Below are 23,105 nucleotides of genomic sequence, written 5' to 3'. Positions count from 1 at the left end.
GTTTAGGGTTTGGGTATAGGAGGGGTACCTTGGATGTGAAGATTTAGGGGGGTATAGGAAGGGTACCGTGGATGGTGAAGGTTTAGGGGGGTATATGAGGGGTACCGTGGATGGTGAAGGTTTAGGGGGGGTATGTGAGGGGTACCGTGGATGGTGAAGGTTTAGGAGGGGTACCTTGGATGGTGTAGGTGCGGGAATCAGGGGCGATGGTCCTCTGGATGGGGGTGCGGCCTCCGGTGGTGGGCGTGGCCTCAACCAGGAAGCCAGAGATGGTCTCGGTCTTGGATCTCCAGGTCAGGGTGATGGAGGAGTCCTTTGCGTCAGAGATACGCACGCGACGCGGAGGACTGATGTCTAGAACACAAAGAGAGCAGAACAGATTTCTACCAGTTTTAAAAAAATATATATATTTTCTTTGTCTTATTAACTAACATTGTCCTTTGTTAAAAGATCGTAATGTTTGTGACAATTGTAATGTCTGTTATATTTGTAAACATCTGTTTTGTGGATTAAAGATTAAATTAGATTACAGATAATGTGTAAATAAGAGGATTTTGACCATGTTCTACTATCATCACTGTCGGTTGGCTGTGGGAGCGAGAGAGACTCACTGTCCAGAGTTGTGACCTCTCCTTGAACTGGGCGGCTCGTCAGAGAGTTCTTCAGGGCGTACACGTGCACCTCATACATAGTGGAAACCTACACAGACAGTACAGAATAAACTGAGTGAGACTCATACATAGTGGAAACTTACACAGACAGTACAGAATAAACTGAGTGAGACTCATACATAGTGGAAACATACACAGACAGTACAGAATAAACTGAGTGAGACTCATACATAGTGGAAACCTACACAGACAGTACAGAATAAACTGAGTGAGACTCATGCATAGTGGAAACCTACACAGACAGTACAGAATAAACTGAGTGAGACTCATACATAGTGGAAACCTACACAGACAGTACAGAATAAACTGAGTGAGACTCATGCATAGTAGATTAAGGTCGAAGTGTATTATGCACATCTGCAAGTGGTTGAGGGTTTATCTGATGTTCCCTCGTTAGATTTAACGGGACGGCTGGCATTAGTTGTTGATCATGTTGATGTGTAAAGGCGACTGAGGGAGAGAGAGCCGACCTTCTTATGGTTATTTGATCAACAGGACTGAAGTTCTCAAATGTAAGAGGACTCCTGTGATATTTTTGTAAAAAAAAATGTTTTTTAAATGTAACCTTTAATTTAACTAGGCAGGTCGGTTAAGAACAAATTCTTATTTACAATCACGGCCAAACCCGGACGACGCTGGGCCAACTGTGCGCCGCCCTACGGGACTCCCAATTATGACCGGCTGGATTAAAACCAGGGTGTCTGTGGTGACGCCTCTCAGCACTGAGATACACTGCTTTTAGACCCCTGCGATACAGCCTGGATTCGAACCAGGGTCTGTAGTGACGCCTCTCAGCACTGAGATACACTGCTTTTAGACCCCTGCGCCAATTCATTCAGGTGTATTTTGTGGCTTTTGGCGAATGCATTAATTATAACGATATAAAAGTCACGCGGTCTATTTGCATATAGACCCTACTGTAGTCCTGATTGGCTGTGGCGCCCGGTCTGTGTAGACTCTGATCCTGGACAAAATACATGTTTGGTTTTATTTATTAGGTTTTATTTACTACAGAGTTGCAAATAAATTATCTAAACGCCCGGCCACTCTATAATGCTATAGAATTTGCCTTACTATACAAACATTCTATGAATTTATGAAAACATTTTAAAAATTACCATATGTAAGTGCTCCCTTGTCAGAAAATTATTATTATTTTTTTTAAATGTCTTCCTGGGGGTGTATATAAACAGATTTGAATAAGATTTAATGTTGATAAAATCCTGTCAGTTCCACTTTCAAAGTCATTGGCTGTGGTTGCATTCTTCGCCAACTAGAAATGACAAGGCTGGTGGACTGGCTGTGGCTTCGCTAGTCTACCAGACTACTGGTTTCAAACCCACATCAGGGCCCGGGGAGGAGCCCAAAACAGGACCCACAACAGGGCCTGGGGTGGTGCCCCGAACGGGACCCTATTCCCTACATAGTGCACTACATTTCACCGGAGCTATATCGGTCCTGGTCAAAAGTAGTGCACTATGTAGGGAATAGGGTTTCAATTGGGAGAGGGACCAGCTCCACAGCTGGAGCCACAGCTCTCATTAGTGTCATGACTCTCCTGTGATGATCTGAAGGATCAGGTTACAGTGGGTCCCCTCTACAGCGTGCTCTCTCTCGTAGAGGGGGGAGAGCCTGGAAGTCTGCTGTTTTATGGTCGGTCATAAAATACATTGCCCCTATGCTCTGTAGTGTTCGAGAATGGAATGTAAAAAACCGTGGAACACAGAGAGACACTTGGACAATGCAAAAATTTGAATAATTCAACAATATTTATATTTGTCAAAGTAGTTTCAGTTGGTGATCTCATGATGGACAGGAAAACGTACATAACTCTCTCTCTCTCTTAAAGTGGACATTTCCCAGCTGTCAGATTTACATCTAGATGTTGGATAAAATGAATGAGTAAATACGAAACTATTTGTGAGAAGATGTAATGTGATGTTGGCTTTCTAAACGAGATACTTGTTAAGATGTAAAGTTTTGACTAGTCAGTGGCCACGCCCCCCAATAAGGCCAGACATAACATCAGGCGTCATGGAATAGCCCCCCCCCCCCCCCCCCCCGAGTATAAAACCACTTCCTACAGAATGTACATTAAGTCAGAGAATGCCGGGACGGAGTCCCCACGTTGGAATGGCTACAATTCTATAGACCATCAGACCAGAAAATATGGAGCTGACTCTGCATGTGAAATGGTTAAGAAGTACAGCTCTATAGGCCATTACAACAGAAAATATGGAGCCCAGGAGACCAGACCGTTGGCTACACCACTGGAAATGGTTCCACTCTGAGACTATCGATCACTAGTCTGCACCTGGAAATTTCGTAAGTCTAGTACAAGAATACCAACAACAGCAGAAGCATCTATCCTATGCAACGACCATCTGTACACCTGACGTATCCATTACAACAGACACTGTCCAGAGCCGCGGAGAAAGCTAACGACCACGAAGGACATTGTGACTTCTGGGGAAGTTAACCAGAGACTCTCTGATGATCTGACTCTCCAGCAGACAGACCGACGATACCAACAGAGAAGACAACAAATATATATACATATATACAATGAGCGGCCGTTCATGTGCAAAGGATTAGCATTTCAATTAATATAATTATCAACTGTGTGTAGTGAATCCAAGTTGTCTTTCCCGCTCTCTCAGTCCCCACCCCTTTCCTTTGTCTACCAAGCCGTCATATCGGCTTCGTCCGCTACGGACTTTTTACATTTTTTATCATGTAGTAACCCAAATATCTACTGTTTGTTTGTTATGTATTTCTGTGATTATTTAGTTAGTAAATAAATAATTAAGGCAATTTGTATATCGCTGATTCATTATGGAGGCTAGGGTTCGTGCAGATATCCAAGGGTTTGCGACGTTCAGTAATGAGAACTGATGTGGTAATAATAATTAATTAATAAGCGACTGTTTTGATAAGACAATATCTGAAGAGTCAATTCTGGAAATAGAGAATATAAACATTTTCCCGTGGTGCCCCGACTTCCTAGTTAATTGAAGTTTACATTTATTAGATAAAATAACAGTCTTCACATTTAAATGATAGTCAGACACGACATTCGATTGAAGGAGGGTCATAAAACAAATACCTGGAAATCCCAAAATATGAAATAATGTTGACTACCTGGAGAAAAGATTCCAGGCGAAAATACTTTTAGCGAACGGGAAAGTATTTTTTTTTTTTATATATATATTTAAAAAAACTCAAGCATTTAAAAATGATCCATCACTAAAGTTATGGATAAATCACATGTAGATTTTGGTAACACTTCACTATAATGCATTACGATGCAGTTATAATGCATGGTAAAATGTGTCTTTATAATCATGTCATAATGACTTTGACTCAGTTCAGATGTGGGTTAGAAATGTCTCAAATGAGACGGTTATACTTGCAGTATGCAGAAATCACTCAGCCATTTCCTGGTTGATATAATTCTAAAAGTTCACCTTATCGGTTTATGTGACAAAAAACGCAATGCACAATGTAGAGCCCTCAAACCCAACTCGAAGACAGTACCCCTGCGTTCCCCTCTAATCGGGGACTGATTTAGACAGGACACAGGTGGTTGATTCCCCTCTAATCAGGGACTGATTTAGACCTGGGACACCAGGCGGAGATTCCCCTCTAATCAGGGACTGATATAGACCTGGGACACCAGGCGGAGATTCCCCTCTAATCAGGGACAGATATAGACCTGGGACACCAGGTGGGTGATTCCCCTCTAATCAGGGACTGATTTAGACCTGGGACACCAGGTGAGTGCAATTAATTATCAGGTAGAAAAAAAAACAGCAGGCTCTAGTCCTCATAGAGTAAGAGTTGAATACCACAGGTGTAGAGAATTATTGTACCATCTAAACCGCTGTGAAATATATTTTCAATAAAGAAAAATATTGTATTTTCAGCTGGTGTACAAAACTGAAAGTAAAGACACAAAAATGTAACTTAAGCATAAGAAGCATGGAAATAGAGCACATAGAACAGATCTACCGCGTCTTAGACTTACGTTCAATGAGAACGACAGATCTATAACTCACATTTCTATGTGAATTTGGTGTGGTCACCCCAAGTAGTTACGTATTGTCTGCAGGTATAATGCTTTAGAACTGGTTATAAGCATGCATGAGTCTTTATAATTACCATGAGTCCCGGCACGTGGACCTGTGTGGTGTCAGGAGCAACATTCATCTCCTTGGTGGGACCGCTCTTGTTCTTGGGGTTGACGACCACCCGGTACCCGGTCAGACGGGCATTGGGCATGGTGCGCCATTTGATGGTGAAGGAGGAGGAGGTGATCTGGGAAAATTCAAGGTTGGTGGGGGCAGGGATGGCTAGAGGGAGAGAAAGAAACAGAAGCGGGAGACGAGAGAGAGAGAGAGAGAGTGCGTGAGAGAAAGTTATTATCCTGTTTGGATAGGCTGCTTTCCACGATACTCAAAAGAGTGTGCATGTTTAAAATCAACATCCGCTACATTAGTCTCACTGTTCAGAATCACTGATATAGGAGAGATAAACTTTTTTTTTTAAATCACCTTGCATCCAAACTACTGTCAAAAGTATAATTAACTACTAATTGAATGTTCAAGATTATTGATTCAATGCCTCACTTTACTCAAACTGACCATTGTGTTTAAGGGTTTGTATTTGTCCGGTTTATAGCTAGCTACCTGTGGCCTGAACGCCCACCAGTGGAGGACTAGGTGTACGGTCGTACATGGCGATGACCTTCACAGTATATTCACTTCCGGGTCGCAGGCCGTGGATCGTTGCCGATTCATCGTCTCCGCGGGGTGCAGGGCGCATCTCCCTCTCGCCCTCTTCGGGGCTGGCGTACAGGACGCGGTACGACGTCACCCGGCCGTCGGGCGAGTCCCAGGAAATGGTCATGGAGGTAGAGTCAACGTTAGAGAAGGTCAGGTCTGTGGGGCGACCCACCGCTGCAGGGAGGGAGGAGAGGTCGAACAGGGTCAAGGGTCAGGCGAGCTCTCTGCACGCAAACAGGAAAGGAGGACAGCACACTGTAATATGTAGAGCAACGACCCTGGAACACGCACCAGTGACAGCCGTCTCAACCAGGGGAGGGCTCTCTCCGTCCTGTCCCAGAGCATACACACTGAGGATGTACTCTACCGTGGGCTGCAGGCCAGAGAAGGTCATCTCAGTCTGATCTAAAACACCAGGGACAGATACAGGCATTAACAACAACAGCAACAGCAACAACACCAGGGACAGATACAGGCATTAACAACAACACCACCAGGGACAGATACAGGCATTAACAACAACAGCAACAGCAACAACACCAGGGACAGATACAGGCATTAACAACAACACCACCAGGGACAGATACAGGCATTAACAACAACAGCAACAGCAACAACACCAGGGACAGATACAGGCATTAACAACAACACCACCAGGGACAGATACAGGCATTAACAACAACAGCAACAGCAACAACACCAGGGACAGATACAGGCATTAACAACAACACCACCAGGGACAGATACAGGCATTAACAACAACACCACCACCAGGGACAGATACAGGCATTAACAACAACACCACCAGGGACAGACACAGGGTTAACAACAACACCAGGGACAGATACAGGCATTAACAACAACAACACCAGGGACAGATACAGGCATTAACAACAACACCACCACTAGGGACATATACAGGCATTAACAACAACACCACCAGGGACAGATACAGGCATTAACAACAACAGCAACAGCAACAACACCAGGGACAGATACAGGCATTAACAACAACAACACCAGGGACAGATACAGGCATTAACACCACCACCAGGGACAGATACAGGGTTAACAACAACACCAGGGACAGATACAGGCATTAACAACAACACCACCAGGGACAGATTATTATTGTATTTAACCTTTATTTCACTAGGCAAGTCAGATAAGAACAAATTCTTATTCATAATGACAGCCTACTGGGGAACAGTGGGTTACTTACCTTGTTCAGGGGCAGAACAACAGATTTTTACCTTGTCAGCTCAGGGATTCGATCTAGCAACCTTTTGGATACTGGCCCAACGCGACATGACCTTACCTGGAGCGACATGACCTTACCTGGAGCGACATGACCTTACCTGGAGCAACATGACTTTAACTGAGCGACATGACCTTACCTGGAGCCACAGTCTCAGAGAAGGAGGGACCCTGTCCGTTCTTGGGGACCCCAGTGATCCTGTACCCCTGGACGGGCCCCTGGGCCGGGGACCACCTCACGGTGATGGTGCTGTCCTTAACGTCGGTCACCTTCATCTCCAAAGGAGAGTCAATATCTACAGCCAGAGAAGAGGAGAGTCAATATCTACAGCCAGAGAAGAGGAGAGTCACTATCTACAGCCAGAGAAGAGGAGAGTCACTATCTACAGCCAGAGAAGAGGAGAGTCACTATCTACAGCCAGAGAAGAGGAGAGTCACTATCTACAGCCAGAGAAGAGGAGAGTCAATATCTACAGCCAGAGAAGAGGAGAGTCACTATCTACAGCCAGAGAAGAGGAGAGTCACTATCTACAGCCAGAGAAGAGGAGAGTCACTATCTACAGCCAGAGACGAGGAGGGTCAATATCTACAGCCAGAGAAGAGGAGAGTCACTATCTACAGCCAGAGAAGATGAGAATCAATATCTTCAGCCAGAGAAGTGGAGAGTCAATATCTACAGCCAGAGACGAGGAGGGTCAATATCTACAGCCAGAGACGAGGAGAGTCAATATCTACAGCCAGAGAAGAGGAGAGTCACTATCTACAGCCAGAGAAGAGGAGAGTCAATATCTACAGCCAGAGAAGAGGAGGGTCAATATCTACAGCCAGAGAAGAGGAGGGTCAATATCTACAGCCAGAGAAGAGGAGGGTCAATATCTACAGCCAGAGAAGAGGAGGGTCAATATCTACAGCCAGAGACGAGGAGAGTCAATATCTACAGCCAGAGACGAGGAGAGTCAATATCTACAGCCAGAGACGAGGAGAGTCAATATCTACAGCCAGAGACGAGGAGAGTCACTATCTACAGCCAGAGAAGAGGAGAGTCAATATCTACAGCCAGAGAAGAGGAGAGTCAATATCTACAGCCAGAGAAGAGGAGAGTCAATATCTACAGCCAGAGAAGAGGAGAGTCACTATCTACAGCCAGAGAAGAGGAGAGTCAATATCTACAGCCAGAGAAGAGGAGAGTCAATATCTACAGCCAGAGAAGAGGAGAGTCAATATCTACAGCCAGAGACGAGGAGAGTCACAACCTGCTGAAGGCACAGCAGAAGTATTTATGTTTATTTAACCTTTATTTAACTAGGCAAGTCAGTTAAGAACAAATTCTTATTTACAATGACGCCTAGGAACAATGTTCAGGGGCAGAACGACAGATTTGTACCTTGTCAGCTCGGGGATTCGATCTAGCAACCTTTCAGTCTCTGGCCAAACGCTCTAACCACTAGGCTACCTTCCTCCCCTACACTCTAACCACTAGGCTACCTGCCGCCCCTACACTCTAACCACTAGGCTACCTGCCGCCCCTACACTCTAACCACTAGGTTACCTACCGCCCCAACATTCTAACCACTAGGCTACCTGCCTCCTCTACACTCTAACCACTAGGTTACCTGCCTCCTCTACACTCTAACCACTAGGCTACCTGCCTCCCCTACACTCTAACCACTAGGCTACCTGCCACCTCTACACTCTAACCACTAGGCTACCTGCTGCCCAAGTATACTTTCAGTATACTATCAAGACAGGACAGGGTAAAATGGTCTTATCTTGATCAATCACTCTTTTAACAGCAACAGTTGTCATAAAATGTTTTATACTTACACTAACCAGGTCTAGACCGCAAAGAGCAAGAGAGCAGCTCAGTGGCAAGGAAAAAACCTCCCTAGAGCAGGCCTCTCCAACCCTGTTCCTGGAGATACCCTCCTCTAGGTTTTAACTCCAACCCTGTTCCTGGACAGATACCCTCCTCTAGGTTTTAACTCCAACCCTGTTCCTGGAGATACCCTCCTCTAGGTTTTAACTCCAACCCTGTTCCTGGAGAGATACCCTCCTCTAGGTTTTAACTCCAACCCTGTTCCTGGAGAGCTACCCTCCTCTAGGTTTTAACTCCAACCCTGTTCCTGGAGAGAAACCCTCCTCTAGGTTTTAACTCCAACCCTGTTCCTGGAGAGATACCCTCCTGTAGGTTTTAACTCCAACCCTGTTCCCGGAGAGGAACCCCCCTCTAGGTTTTAACTCCAACCCTGTTCCTGGAGAGAAACCCTCCTGTAGGTTTGAACTCCAACCCTGTTCCCAGAGAGATACCCTCCTGTGGGTTTTCGCTTCAACCCTGTTCCCGGAGAGATACACTCCTGTGGGTTTTCGCTTCAACCCCAGTTGTAACTAACCAGCTAATTATTAGAATCAGGAGTGCTAAATTAGGGTTGGAGTGAGAACCTACAGGACAGTACCTCTCCAGGAACAGGGATGGAGAGGCCTGCCGTAGAATGAATTTAGGTGTGTGTGTGTGTGTGTGTGTGTGTACCTGTCTTGTGGGTGACATAAATGGGTGTGCTGGAGGCTGGGCTGTCCCCTCTGCCGGTCACAGCGTAGACTGTGATGGTGTAGTCAGTACCAGGCCTCAGGTTCTGGATGGTGGCAGTAGACTGGGAACCAGGCACAGTGAACTCTTTAGGGGTGCTGTGGCCACCTGAGGGTTGGGAGGGGTAACAGCAAACAATGCTAATATGCTACTGATGAAGACAAGATTTATATTGTGAAAAAGCAAAAGATAAAAGTTCACTCCACTCTATGTGGGCGATCATAGTAAAGAGAGCTGACTCTCCAGGGGTGATCGTGTAGTACCTCACGGTAACAGGCTACTGAAGGCTAGGCTAGTAAAGGCTAGTTAACGTACCGGACAGACCTGACTCTCCAGGGGTGATTGTGTAGTACCTCACGGTAACAGGCTACTTAAGGCTAGGTTAGTAAAGGCTAGGCTAGTTAACGTACCGGACAGACCTGACTCTCCAGGGGTGATCGTGTAGTACCTCATGGTAACAGGCTACTTAAGGCTAGGTTAGTAAAGGCTAGGCTAGTTAACGTACCGGACAGACCTGACTCTCAATGGGGTGATCGTGTAGTACCTCATGGTAACAGGCTACTTAAGGCTAGGTTAGTAAAGGCTAGGCTAGTTAACGTACCGGACAGGCCTGACTCTCCATGGGTGATCCTGTAGTACCTCACGGTAACAGAGGGGGCGTCCCAGCGGACTGTGACGCTGGTGGGAGAGGAGGACACGACCTCCAGGTCAGTAGGAGCGTCAGAGACTAGAGGACACAAGGGGAAGGAAGCAGAGACAGACGGTGAGAATTAATCTCTTGTTCTGACAGAAACATTCAACGGAAGTAAATTAAAAAGGAAAACTGGGTTTTTGTGAAGAGCTGAGAGGATTGGATTGGTGTTAGCAACAATGGCAACTATTTCTCCTGGTCTATCAGAGGGCCAGTTGGAGCTACCACCATATTGGTTAACACCTATCCAACCCTCTAAGATCAACATGTGCCTTGGGAGTAGGGGCTAGGGTGTGATTTTGGGATTCAGGAGATGTGTGAAAAGTCAACGGGTCTTATCGTAGGGGTAGTGAATTGGGACTGGCTGAAAGGAAGAAAGCAATGAATCAAGGCAAACTAAAAGAACGTGTTAAAAGTTAAGATGAGGTCATACTGGTTTTCTGTTTGCCGGTGAGCGGCTTGCTGTCCTGCTGGCCGCTGACAGCATAGATGTTGACAATGTATTCCGTCTCGGGGGTCAGCCCGGTCAGGGTGAAGTGGTTCCTGGATGGCGGCAGCCTCTCGTCCTTGGCCCGTCCGCCGCTGGTCATCTGGTAACGAATCCGGTAGCCAGTGATGATGGCGTTGGGGGCCTGCCAGTGCACCGTGAAGGAGTTGGTCAGGACTTCCGAGAACCGCAGACCGCTGGGGGAATCCAGAGCTGAGGGGAGAGAAAAAAAAGTCAGTCCGGAGTAATTTAGGAATCATTTAGGAAACATTGACAAAACAAAAGGATAACCAAAACACAATCAGTCAATCAATCAATCAAGTGAAACTCACTTGTTTTGTGGGTGCCGACCAGAGGGGAGCTCTCCCTCGTTTCATAGACACACACCACACTGACCAGGTACTCTGTGTTGGAAATCAGATCTAGAGAAACAGGGACGAACAGCATCAGTCAGTGAGTGACAAGAAGTACAACACTATTAACCGTCATTAGGACTGTGTGTGTGTGAGAGTGAGTGTGTGTGTGTGTGTGTGTGTGTGCGCGCGTCTTACTCTTAAGAACCACGGTGTCGGCGTTCCTTCCGACGCTGCTTTCTGTGATGTCATCCTCGTCGTCGATGGGGTGGTAGCGAATAACGAAGCTGCTGATGTCAGCGGGGTTAGGAACCACAGGAGCTGTCCAGGTCACCCGCATACTGTCAGGACCCACCTCGGGGAAATCCAGGTTAGTAGGGGCAGGAACGGCTGGGGTAGCGGAGAGATATCAGGTATTAAAGTCAGAGAGAGGAGTTGTATCCCCAATTCTCCACTCTTTTGGTAGGTGTTTATTTGTGTTCTATTTCATGTGCGAATTGGCAAGGTGTTTTTTAAATTTTTTTATAATACTTTTTTTTTCCTCCCCTTGAGACACCCGTGAGGTCACGGCCAAGGTCAACGCAGACGCTGGAGGTTAAGTGCCCAGCAATTTTTTTTGTCAGTTCCTGGATTCAAAACTAGCAACCTTTCAATTACTGGCTCAACACTCTAACCGCCTGGCTACCTGCTGCTCAAACCCTTCTCTCACTCTCCTGGTCATGGGTTTTCTTCCAACGGTAGAAACTCGCTCCAGCCTTAACTAATCCAATGTGTTAAAATCCAACGACAGGGAGTGTGCAAGTGTACACTTTGACGGTAGGAAATTCAGGACGCGGTTATATCGGAGGTGTTAAGACCATCTGAAATCGAGATATGTTGAAGGAAACAATATGTTTGAATCTCTACAGTTTTACGACATCGTTGTATAAAACGAGGGAATAAACTACGTTTAGGAGACCAAGTGGGAGTCACAATGAGCTCCAGCCAGTGTTGAAGAATTCAGATGTAGAAACAGTAGGTTGGGGCAAACTAAAACCATATGGTCCCGAACAGCTTCATAAAAACACACACAGCTAGAGGGAGATTAAAGCCCTACTAAACGTGGGCCATAACGAATAGTAACAACAAAAAAACATTTATTTTACTTTTTCCATTGTTGGGAATTAAGACTGTAAAAAAAAAAAACACCAGGAAATCAGCTACAAGTGATTTTATGCAGGGCATTATTTTAGAAATTTGTTCCCAAGTATTCCAACATATAATAGACAGACACGTGATTGTGTACAAAATGTAAGCAAGGTTTGAAACGATTGTGTTTTAGTCAAATGTTAGAAATACGATGATCTATAAAACGGCCGTAATTTTAAAAACGAGCTCTTGACCAATTGTGCCATAACGGAAAACAGCTTCTGAACATCACTCACCTCGAACTGGACAAGGATTTTTCCTTTAAAATGAGTCGGATGCAAAGGATATTCTACTGTAAAAAAACACCAGGAAGTCAGCTACAAGTGCCACCCCCGCTCCCCCAGAGTTCCCAGTTGTCCTGAACGCTGTACGCTCACTAGACTCCAACCACACATACTACACTGACGCTCCTTCAGTCTTCACATACACAGCTGCTACTCTGATTATTATCTATGCATAGTCACTTTACACCCCTATCTACATATTACCTCAATTACCTCCACTAACCTGTACATTGACTCAGTACCGGTAACCCTGTATATAGCCTCATTACTTCCTGGTAAACCTGTATATAGCCTCATTACTTCCTGGTAACCCTTTATATAGCCTCATTACTTCCTGGTAACCATGTACAGTATATGGCCTCATTACTTCCTGGTAACCATGTATATAGCCTCATTACTTCCTGGTAACCCTGTATATAGACTCATTACTTCCTGGTAACCCAGTATATAGCCTAATTACTTCCTGGTAACCCTGTATATAGCCTCATTACTTCCTGGTAACCCTGTATATAGCCTCATTACTTCCTGGTAACCATGTACAGTATATGGCCTCATTACTTCCTGGTAACCCTGTATATAGACTCATTACTTCCTGGTAACCCTGTATATAGCCTAATTACTTCCTGGTAACCCTGTATATAGCCTCATTACTTCCCGGTAACCCTGTATATAGCCTCATTACTTCCCGGTAACCCTGTATATAGCCTCATTACTTCCCGGTAACCCTGTATATAGCCTCATTACTTCCCGGTAACCCTGTATATAGCCTCATTACTTCCCGGTAACCCTGTATATAGCCTCATTACTTCCCGGTAACCATGTATATAGCCTCATTACTTCCTGGTAACCCTGTATATAGCCTAATTACTTCCCGGTAACCCTGTATATAGCCTCATTACTTCCCGGTAACCCTGTATATAGCCTCATTACTTCCTGGTAACCCTGTATATAGACTCATTACTTCCTGGTAACCCTGTATATAGACTCATTACTTCCTGGTAACCCTGTATATAGCCTCATTACTTCCCGGTAACCCTGTATATAGCCTCATTACTTCCTGGTAACCCTGTATATAGCCTCATTACTTCCTGGTAACCCTGTATATAGCCTCATTACTTCCCGGTAACCCTGTATATAGCCTCATTACTTCCCGGTAACCCTGTATATAGCCTCATTACTTCCCGGTAACCCTGTATATAGCCTCATTACTTCCCGGTAACCCTGTATATAGCCTCATTACTTCCCGGTAACCCTGTATATAGCCTCATTACTTCCCGGTAACCCTGTATATAGCCTCATTACTTCCCGGTAACCCTGTATATAGCCTCATTACTTCCCGGTAACCCTGTATATAGCCTCATTACTTCCCGGTAACCCTGTATATAGCCTCATTACTTCCCGGTAACCCTGTATATAGCCTCATTACTTCCCGGTAACCCTGTATATAGCCTCATTACTTCCCGGTAACCCTGTATATAGCCTCATTACTTCCCGGTAACCCTGTATATAGCCTCATTACTTCCCGGTAACCCTGTATATAGCCTCATTACTTCCTGGTAACCCTGTATATAGCCTCATTACTTCCCGGTAACCCTGTATATAGCCTCATTACTTCCCGGTAACCCTGTATATAGCCTCATTACTTCCCGGTAACCCTGTATATAGCCTCATTACTTCCCGGTAACCCTGTATATAGCCTCATTACTTCCAGGTAACCCTGTATATAGCCTCATTACTTCCTGGTAACCCTGTATATAGCCTCATTACTTCCCGGTAACCCTGTATATAGCCTCATTACTTCCTGGTAAACCTGTATATAGCCTCATTACTTCCTGGTAACCCTGTATATAGCCTCATTACTTCCTGGTAAACCTGTATATAGCCTCATTACTTCCTGGTAAACCTGTATATAGCCTCATTACTTCCTGGTAAACCTGTATATAGCCTCATTACTTCCTGGTAAACCTGTATATAGCCTCATTACTTCCCGGTAACCCTGTATATAGCCTCATTACTTCCTAGTAACCATGTATATAGCCTCATTACTTCCTGGTAACCCTGTATATAGCCTCATTACTTCCCGGTAACCCTGTATATAGCCTCATTACTTCCCGGTAACCATGTATATAGCCTCATTACTTCCCGGTAACCCTGTATATAGCCTCATTACTTCCCGGTAACCCTGTATATAGCCTCATTACTTCCTGGTAACACTGTATATAGCCTCATTACTTCCTGGTAACCCTGTATATAGCGTCATTACTTCCCGGTAACCCTGTATATAGCCTCATTACTTCCCGGTAACCCTGTATATAGCCTCATTACTTCCTGGTAACACTGTATATAGCCTCCTTACTTCCTGGTAACCCTGTATATAGCCTCATTACTTCCCGGTAACCCTGTATATAGCCTCATTACTTCCTGGTAACACTGTATATAGCCTCATTACTTCCCGGTAACCCTGTATATAGCCTCATTACTTCCTGGTAACACTGTATATAGCCTCATTACTTCCCGGTAACCCTGTATATAGCCTCATTACTTCCTGGTAACCCTGTATATAGCCTCATTACTTCCCGGTAACCCTGTATATAGCCTCATTACTTCCCGGTAACCCTGTATATAGCCTCATTACTTCCTGGTAACCCTGTATATAGCATTGTTATTGTTATTTATTGTTACTATTTTCCCTTTAATGTATTTTGCACATTTCTTAATAACTGTTTTTTTTTTGACTCTGCATTGGGCTCGTAAGTATTTCACAGTAAGGTCTAAACCCGTTGTATTCGGCGCATCTGACAAATTAAATATTATATATCGGATGTGGATTATTGCAGTTAGTTTGCAGTCTACAACTGATTTGTAATTCCGTTTACGGATCCCTGCCCTACTACGTGGTTCAGTGCTGAGATGTTTCCATCAGCCAGACGTAAAACAGATTTATGAGACAAACGGAGAAGCAGAAACAGGACGTGTGACTACATGCAATCACAGTAATAATGGCAACGTCATTTAAAACTACCAATACACACACACTACATATAAACCAATAGGAATGGGAGCCCTCCCCTGAACTCCTCCAATCCAGGAGGCAAAGTGTTAATAAATTCACAACCATCTTTCAGTCCATGCAAATTTCCTATCCATTTATAATTATTACCAGTTTGTTGCGTGAGTGTGGTAGGCTCGCTCTCTCCACTCTCTGTCACGGTGATGACTGAGATGTCATAGTCGATGCCGGGCTCCAGTCCGTACACGGTGTAGTATCCGGTGGTGGACTCCACCATGTCCTCGAATATGGGCACGCTCTCCCCGGCTGCCATTACCGTGATACGGTAGCCGGTGACCGCCGTGTAGTTCAGTGGGTTCCACTTCAGGCCGATAGTCGTGTCGGTGACGTCGACGAAGTTGAGGTCTGTTAGCTGGGGCACGTCTAGTAGTGGGTTAGAGAGGGAGGGAAGGAAGGGAGGGATCGGAGAGGCCGGCCCGGCCAGCACAGAGACAGACACAGGACAGAGACAGACGCAGGACAGACCGAAACAAGCAAATGTTATTGAGCAAGGCATTATTAAAACATCTATAGGCTTGGAATGAATGAGTATCAATGACATGGGTTACCAGCTCAGGGTGGTATGGATGTGGTGCCCACCATGGTTATGTTTATCATATCACACATTAATGGTATTCGAACCTCACCTTCATGCGCAAAATCTTCAACTGACATCAATTAATGATTAAATCCATACCCATAGCTCACCCAAAAAGACAGAATACCATAAATTATTCAAAATAGTCAGCTACTACCATTTGAAAAAAAGATCTAAAAACAAAATGGAGTGTAACATTGCTGGTATTAGCTACAGTCCACTCTTAGAAAACAAAGAGGGTGGGGGGGGGGGGGGGGTCCGAAATGGTTCTGTGTCTGTTCCGCATAGGAGAACCCTTTTAGGTTCTAGATAGAAAGAAAGGGTTCTAATGGTGTAGGAACAGGGATACTGGCCAAAATACAGGACAAGCAGAGACTGTAGAATCACTAAACAGCTGCATGCTATTTTGGTTGTAATGAAGTCGTTTCAACCAGCTCTGCCCACTGGGCGAGTTAATACGAGCAATGTCTTATGTAACGGACATATGTATACAGTGGGGCAAAAAAGTATTTAGTCAGCCACCAATTGTGCAAGTTCTCCCACTTAAAAAGATGAGAGAGGCCTGTAATTTTCATCATAGGTACACTTCAACTATGACAGACAAAATGAGAACAAAAAAATCCAGAAAATCACATTGTAGGATTTTTAATCAATTTGTTTGCAAATTATGGTGGAAAATAAGTATCGTACCCCTGACATTAGGCCACATCCACACCCACCTTGAGTAACGGTGTCGGAGACAGGAACGCTCTCCACGTGGTCTTTGACGGTGAAGACGCTGACGTTGTACTCCACGCCAGGGCTGAGGTTCTCCAGCGTGCACGAAGTCTCACCCGCCTTCACAAACTCCTCCAGGCTGTTTCCTCGCTGCCCGTTGGTTGGTGTGCATGTCACTCTGTAGCCGGTGATGTCTGATTGGATGGCATGGATAAAATGTGAGAATGGACAGTGGATATGAACTGGACAGATGATGTGAAAATAAGACATTTAAGTACTCTGTCTGGACATTTAAATCTGGACATATAGTCTCTGTAATCTTCATCCTAAATCCAAAAACCATGGTGTTTCTTTTGAACTGGGTCATATGAGGTGTGTCAGTATAAACACTGTACTCTGGCTGACCCTGTAGGTGTGGCTATGTGAGCGAGTGACTCCAGGGTTGGGTTGTTATCTAGACTTCAAAGTCAAGTGGAACAAAAGTATCACTGTTCTGACCTGGGGTGCTGGCTTCGTTCCACTGGACAGTCAGCTCTCCTGTGTCAGGGTGGGACTCCAGTTTGAGGTCAGTAGGAGGAGACAGAGCTGGAGGACGAGGAATAAGATGAGATGATTGGGTAAAATGTATACTATAAATAACACTCTAACCTGGTCACAACAGCTACTCCATCCTAGAACCTGGTCACAACAGCTACTCCATCCATACTAGAACCTGGTCAGAACGACTACTCCATCCATACTAGAACCTGGTCACAACAGCTACTCCATCCATACTAGAACCTGGTCACAACAGCTACTCCATCCATACTAGAACCTGGTCACAGCAGCTACTCCATCCATACTAGAACATGGTCACATATATATATATATATATATGTGACCAGGTTCTAGTATGGATGGAGTAGCTGCTGTGACCAGGTTCTAGTATGGATGGAGTAGCTGTTGTGACCAGGTTCTAGTATGGATGGAGTAGCTGTTGTGACCAGGTTATTTTATACTATCTATCTATATATATATATATATATATATATACATATGTGTGTGTGTGTGTGTGTGTATATATGTATATATATATGTATGTATGTATGTATGTATGTATATATAGATAAATATGTATACATATATATAAATATGTATACATATATATATATATATATATATGTATACATATATATACATATATATATATATATATGTATATGTATACATATATATACATATATATACATATATATACATACATATATATATATATATATACATATATATATACATATATATATACATATATATATATATATATATGTATACATATATATACATATATATATATATATATGTATATGTATATGTATATATACATATATATATATATATATATATACATATACATATACATATACATATATATATATATATATGTATATATATGTATACATATATATATATATATATATATATGTATACATATTTATATATATGTATACATATTTATCTATATATACATACATACATACATACATATATATATACATATATACACACACACACACACACACATATGTATATATATATATATATATATATATATATAGATAGATAGATAGATAGATAGATAGTATAAAATAACATGGCTATCCTCTGATCACTCACGTGTAACTATGCGGCGTGTGATTGGGTTGCCCTGCTCATATCCGTTGACGATTGGCTGGACGCTGTAGGTGTACTCGACCCCAGGGGTCAGGCCTGAGATATAAATGCTGCCCGAATTAGAGGTCACATCTCTGGGGGCCTCACCTCCCTGACTGGGCCTCACCGTCAACTACATGGGGAGAGGACACACACACACACACACACACACACAGGTGAGAGGGATACACACGGACAAACATGGCAAAGGTGACGAGAGAGAGGTTAGCCCTTTCCCAGGATCACAGGAGCCAGAGCACATTCACAACTCTATTCTGAAATAGTTGGACCAATAACGTGTGTGTTTGTGTACCTTGTATCCCACTCGGGGTACGGGTGTCCAGGAGATAATGATGGAGGTGTCTGTGACATCAGTACTGAAGCGAGGGGCGTTCCCCATTAACTGAGCTGAATAGAACACACCGGGTCAGAGGTCAGGGGTCAAGGACTAGTTAAACAAACTAGGAACTCCCAAAATCATATCCCTGCTTAAAGCAAAACCTACTGTATGTGCACACTTTCCCCCTGACTAGTCAAACGGACCAAGAAGTCTACTGACAAAGAGTCTGGCCTCGACAAGTTAGAATGTGCTTAAAATTGCTTAAAAAAACTTTTGAGTCATTGAAACTCAGCCGATTTCAGTTTGACAAACTGAGGAACCAGTCAGTCAGATAATTTGGTTAAGAAAGGAGTTGAATAAAGACAACCCAAAACAGTACACTAGTCTGGACTCACTGGTGGAGAAGCTCCTGGAGGCACCCTCACTGAGCGTATTGTCCTGTTCAGAATGCAGAATGGCTGTGTACTCCGTGTCTGGGCGGAGGTTGAGCAGGGTGTACTGAGACAGGCGGGCGGGCAGGCGGAGCTGTTTTGGGTTGGATCCCTCCAGGGTCAGGAACAGACGGTATCCGGTGATGCGGGCCCGAGGGGGCACCCACATGATCAGAGCACTGTCCTCGGTCACGTTGGTGAAATGGACATCAGCAGGGGAATCAGGCTCTGACGACAAAAAAAAAAAATAAGTGTTCAGAGACAACGTTGCAGTCAGATTGTACAGAATCACTGATCTACAAAGATTAGCGATTCTGTGTCTTGTCTCAATTGAGACTGTAGCAGTAATATTTACAGTACTAAGTTTGACTGGAAAGCGATTTGTTTTGTTTGTTTGTTGTAATAGAAAAACAATTGTTGATGGGATAAGTTTGCCTATACTCACTGGTAGCCTGCTCTGCGACCAGTGGCTGGCTCTCCTCTCCTCCCTTGATGGTGTAGATGCTGAAGAGATACGGAGTCCCCGGGGTCAGGTGGGTGACCTCTGCATAGGCGTTGCGTGTGACGGGGAGCTGGAGCTCTCTCTGAGGGGTCCCGTCAGGACCGATGGGAGCCACAGTCACTCTGTACCCAGACACGTCAGTAGGCGGCCCCATCCAGGTGATGATGATCTTCACGTCAGACACCTCAAAGAACTGCAGGTCTGTAGGAGGCGGGACTTCCTCTGTGGACAGGAAACAGGAAGTGGTCAGATATTGACAGGAAGTAATGTGTTTATTAAGAGTATTATCTCCATATAACCCTGATGAAACTAGGGCTGTGTCCTCAATGCTCATTGGAGAAGAGAGGATCCAAAGTCCATTTTTCCAAGGGAGTCTGGGTCGCTCTGTCTTTCCAAGGGAGTCTGGGTCTATTTGTCATTCCCTAAATCAGTACGTATCAGGTTGAACTACAGACTTACTGATGGACTGCCTTTACAGCAGTCGATCCAAAGAAGGGTCTCGCAAATGATTCGCACTCGTACGTCAGCCTACAGAGCTATACAACCTAAGCAGCTTTACACTTTCCAGCTGCGAAACTGTTGTTTTGGCTTTATATTTGGCCAGGAGTCCCCGGAGTATTAGAATAGCTTGCACAACTCTTTCCATTGGACCATTAAAGTGGAGCATTTGGGCTGTGAACAGGAAATGCATCATCCAAACTTTCCATTGTGGAATCGAATCCTGAATGATATGTTCTAGAGGGATTTAATAAAAGAAAAAAGGGTCAGTTTTAACAGAGCTGATATCTTCCGAACTAACTAGTAAATACTCCGTTTTAGTGTGACTGCTTGTGAAGTTTGGGGCTAAGGTCTAACGCAAACTACAGTCTGTGTTGTTGTATTAGGTCTCTCTTTATGTAGTGTTGTGGTGTCTCTCTTTATGTAGTGTAGTGGTGTCTCTCTTTATGTAGTGTTGTCTCTCTTTATGTAGTGTTGTGGTGTCTCTCTTTATGTAGTGTTGTGGTGTCTCTCTTTATGTAGTGTTGTAGGGTCTCTCTTTATGTAGTGTTGTGGTGTCTCTCTTTATGTAGTGTTGTGATGTCTCTCTTTATGTAGTGTTGTCTTTATGTAGTGTTGTGATGTCTCTCTTTATGTAGTGTTGTGGGGTCTCTCTTTATGTAGTGTTGTGGGGTCTCTCTTTATGTAGTGTTGTGGGGTCTCTCTTTATGTAGTGTTGTGGGGTCTCTCTTTATGTAGTGTTGTGGGGTCTCTCTTTATGTAGTGTTGTGGTGTCTCTCTTTATGTAGTGTGGTGGTGTCTCTCTTTATGTAGTGTTGTGGTGTCTCTCTTTATGTAGTGTTGTAGTGTCTCTCTTTATGTAGTGTTGTAGTGTCTCTCTTTATGTAGTGTTGTAGGGTCTCTCTTTATGTAGTGTTGTAGTGTCTCTCTTTATGTAGTGTTGTAGTGTCTCTCTTTATGTAGTGTTGTGGTGTCTCTCTTTATGTAGTGGTGTCTCTCTTTATGTAGTGGTGTCTCTCTTTATGTAGTGTTGTGGTGTCTCTCTTTATGTAGTGTTGTGGTGTCTCTCTTTATGTAGTGTTGTAGGGTCTCTCTTTATGTAGTGTTATGGTGTCTCTCTTTATGTAGTGTTGTGGTGTCTCTCTTTATGTAGTGTTGTGGTGTCTCTCTTTATGTAGTGTTGTGGTGTCTCTCTTTATGTAGTGTTGTGGTGTCTCTCTTTATGTAGTGTTGTGGGGTCTCTCTTTATGTAGTGTTGTGGGGTCTCTCTTTATGTAGTGTTGTGGGGTCTCTATGTAGTGTTGTGGGGTCTCTCTTTATGTAGTGTTGTGGTGTCTCTCTTTATGTAGTGTTGTCTTTATGTAGTGTTGTGGTGTCTCTCTTTATGTAGTGTTGTGGTGTCTCTCTTTATGTAGTGTTGTGGTGTCTCTTTTTATGTAGTGTTGTGGTGTCTCTCTTTATGTAGTGTTGTGGTGTCTCTCTTTATGTAGTGTTGTGGTGTCTCTCTTTATGTAGTGTTGTGGTGTCTCTCTTTATGTAGTGTTGTGGGGTCTCTCTTTATGTAGTGTTGTGGGGTCTCTCTTTATGTAGTGTTGTGGGGTCTCTCTTTATGTAGTGTTGTGGGGTCTCTCTTTGTGTAGTATTGTGGGGTCTCTCTTTATGTAGTGTTGTAGGGTCTCTCTTTATGTAGTGTTGTAGGGTCTCTCTTTATGTAGTGTTGTGGGGTCTCTCTTTATGTAGTGTTGTGGGGTCTCTCTTTATGTAGTGTTGTGGGGTCTCTCTTTATGTAGTGTTGTGGTGTCTTTCTTTATGTAGTGTTGTGGTGTCTCTCTTTATGTAGTGTTGTGGTGTCTCTCTTTATGTAGTGTTGTGGTGTCTCCCTTTATGTAGTGTTGTGGGGTCTCTCTTTGTGTAGTGTTGTGGGGTCTCTCTTTGTGTAGTGTTGTGGGGTCTCTCTTTATGTAGTGTTATGGGGTCTCTCTTTATGTAGTGTTGTGGGGTCTCTCTTTATGTAGTGTTGTAGGGTCTCTCTTTATGTAGTGTTGTGGGGTCTCTATGTAGTGTTGTGGGGTCTCTCTTTATGTAGTGTTGTGGGGTCTCTCTTTATGTAGTGTTGTGGGGTCTCTCTTTATGTAGTGTTGTGGTGTCTCTCTTTATGTAGTGTTGTGGTGTCTCTCTTTATGTAGTGTTGTGGGGTCTCTATGTAGTGTTGTCTCTCTTTATGTAGTTTTGTGGTGTCTCTCTTTATGTAGTGTTGTGGTGTCTCTCTTTATGTAGTGTTGTGGGGTCTCTCTTTATGTAGTGTTGTCTCTCTTTATGTAGTGTTGTAGTGTCTCTCTTTATGTAGTGTTGTCTTTCTTTATGTAGTGTTGTCTCTCTTCATGTAGTGTTGTCTCTCTAATGTAGTGTTGTGGTGTCTCTCTTTATGTAGTGTTGTGGGGTCTCTTTGTGTAGTGTTGTGGGGTCTCTCTTTGTGTAGTGTTGTGGGGTCTCTCTTTGTGTAGTGTTGTGGGGTCTCTCTTTATGTAGTGTTATGGGGTCTCTCTTTATGTAGTGTTGTGGTGTCTCGCTTTATGTAGTGTTGTAGGGTCTCTCTTTATGTAGTGTTGTAGGGTCTCTCTTTATGTAGTGTTGTAGGGTCTCTCTTTATGTAGTGTTGTAGGGTCTCTCTTTATGTAGTGTTGTGGTGTCTCTCTTTATGTAGTGTTGTGGTGTCTCCCTTTATGTAGTGTTGTGGGGTCTCTCTTTGTGTAGTGTTGTGGGGTCTCTCTTTGTGTAGTGTTGTGGGGTCTCTCTTTATGTAGTGTTATGGGGTCTCTCTTTATGTAGTGTTGTGGGGTCTCTCTTTATGTAGTGTTGTAGGGTCTCTCTTTATGTAGTGTTGTGGGGTCTCTATGTAGTGTTGTGGGGTCTCTCTTTATGTAGTGTTGTGGGGTCTCTCTTTATGTAGTGTTGTGGGGTCTCTCTTTATGTAGTGTTGTG

At 44.0% G+C, this 23,105-nt stretch overlaps 1 protein-coding gene across 1 annotated transcript in view; it reads right to left on the bottom strand.

The window, feature by feature from the left end:
- Window positions 1–23,105, bottom strand: part of fn1a (fibronectin 1a) — a 73,024-nt gene that overhangs the window by 17,764 nt on the left and 32,155 nt on the right. The window contains exons 19-36 of the mRNA XM_036959452.1: window positions 19,569–19,847; window positions 19,088–19,351; window positions 18,666–18,760; window positions 18,317–18,485; window positions 17,162–17,248; window positions 16,666–16,857; window positions 15,460–15,732; window positions 11,026–11,217; window positions 10,807–10,896; window positions 10,421–10,687; window positions 9,898–10,023; window positions 9,240–9,404; window positions 6,853–7,008; window positions 5,747–5,860; window positions 5,360–5,629; window positions 4,833–5,023; window positions 612–699; window positions 175–354 (exon numbers count right to left, since the gene is read on the bottom strand). Coding sequence (XP_036815347.1) covers window positions 175–354; window positions 612–699; window positions 4,833–5,023; window positions 5,360–5,629; window positions 5,747–5,860; window positions 6,853–7,008; window positions 9,240–9,404; window positions 9,898–10,023; window positions 10,421–10,687; window positions 10,807–10,896; window positions 11,026–11,217; window positions 15,460–15,732; window positions 16,666–16,857; window positions 17,162–17,248; window positions 18,317–18,485; window positions 18,666–18,760; window positions 19,088–19,351; window positions 19,569–19,847 — 3,198 coding nt within the window. The remainder of the gene's footprint in view (window positions 1–174; window positions 355–611; window positions 700–4,832; window positions 5,024–5,359; window positions 5,630–5,746; window positions 5,861–6,852; window positions 7,009–9,239; window positions 9,405–9,897; window positions 10,024–10,420; window positions 10,688–10,806; window positions 10,897–11,025; window positions 11,218–15,459; window positions 15,733–16,665; window positions 16,858–17,161; window positions 17,249–18,316; window positions 18,486–18,665; window positions 18,761–19,087; window positions 19,352–19,568; window positions 19,848–23,105) is intronic.

The sequence above is a fragment of the Oncorhynchus mykiss genome, chromosome 22 (genome assembly GCF_013265735.2).
Source record: "Oncorhynchus mykiss isolate Arlee chromosome 22, USDA_OmykA_1.1, whole genome shotgun sequence".
Classification (NCBI taxonomy): domain Eukaryota; kingdom Metazoa; phylum Chordata; class Actinopteri; order Salmoniformes; family Salmonidae; genus Oncorhynchus; species Oncorhynchus mykiss.
Note: the sequence above shows the minus strand (reverse complement) of the source record. Positions and strands in the feature narration are given on the sequence as shown.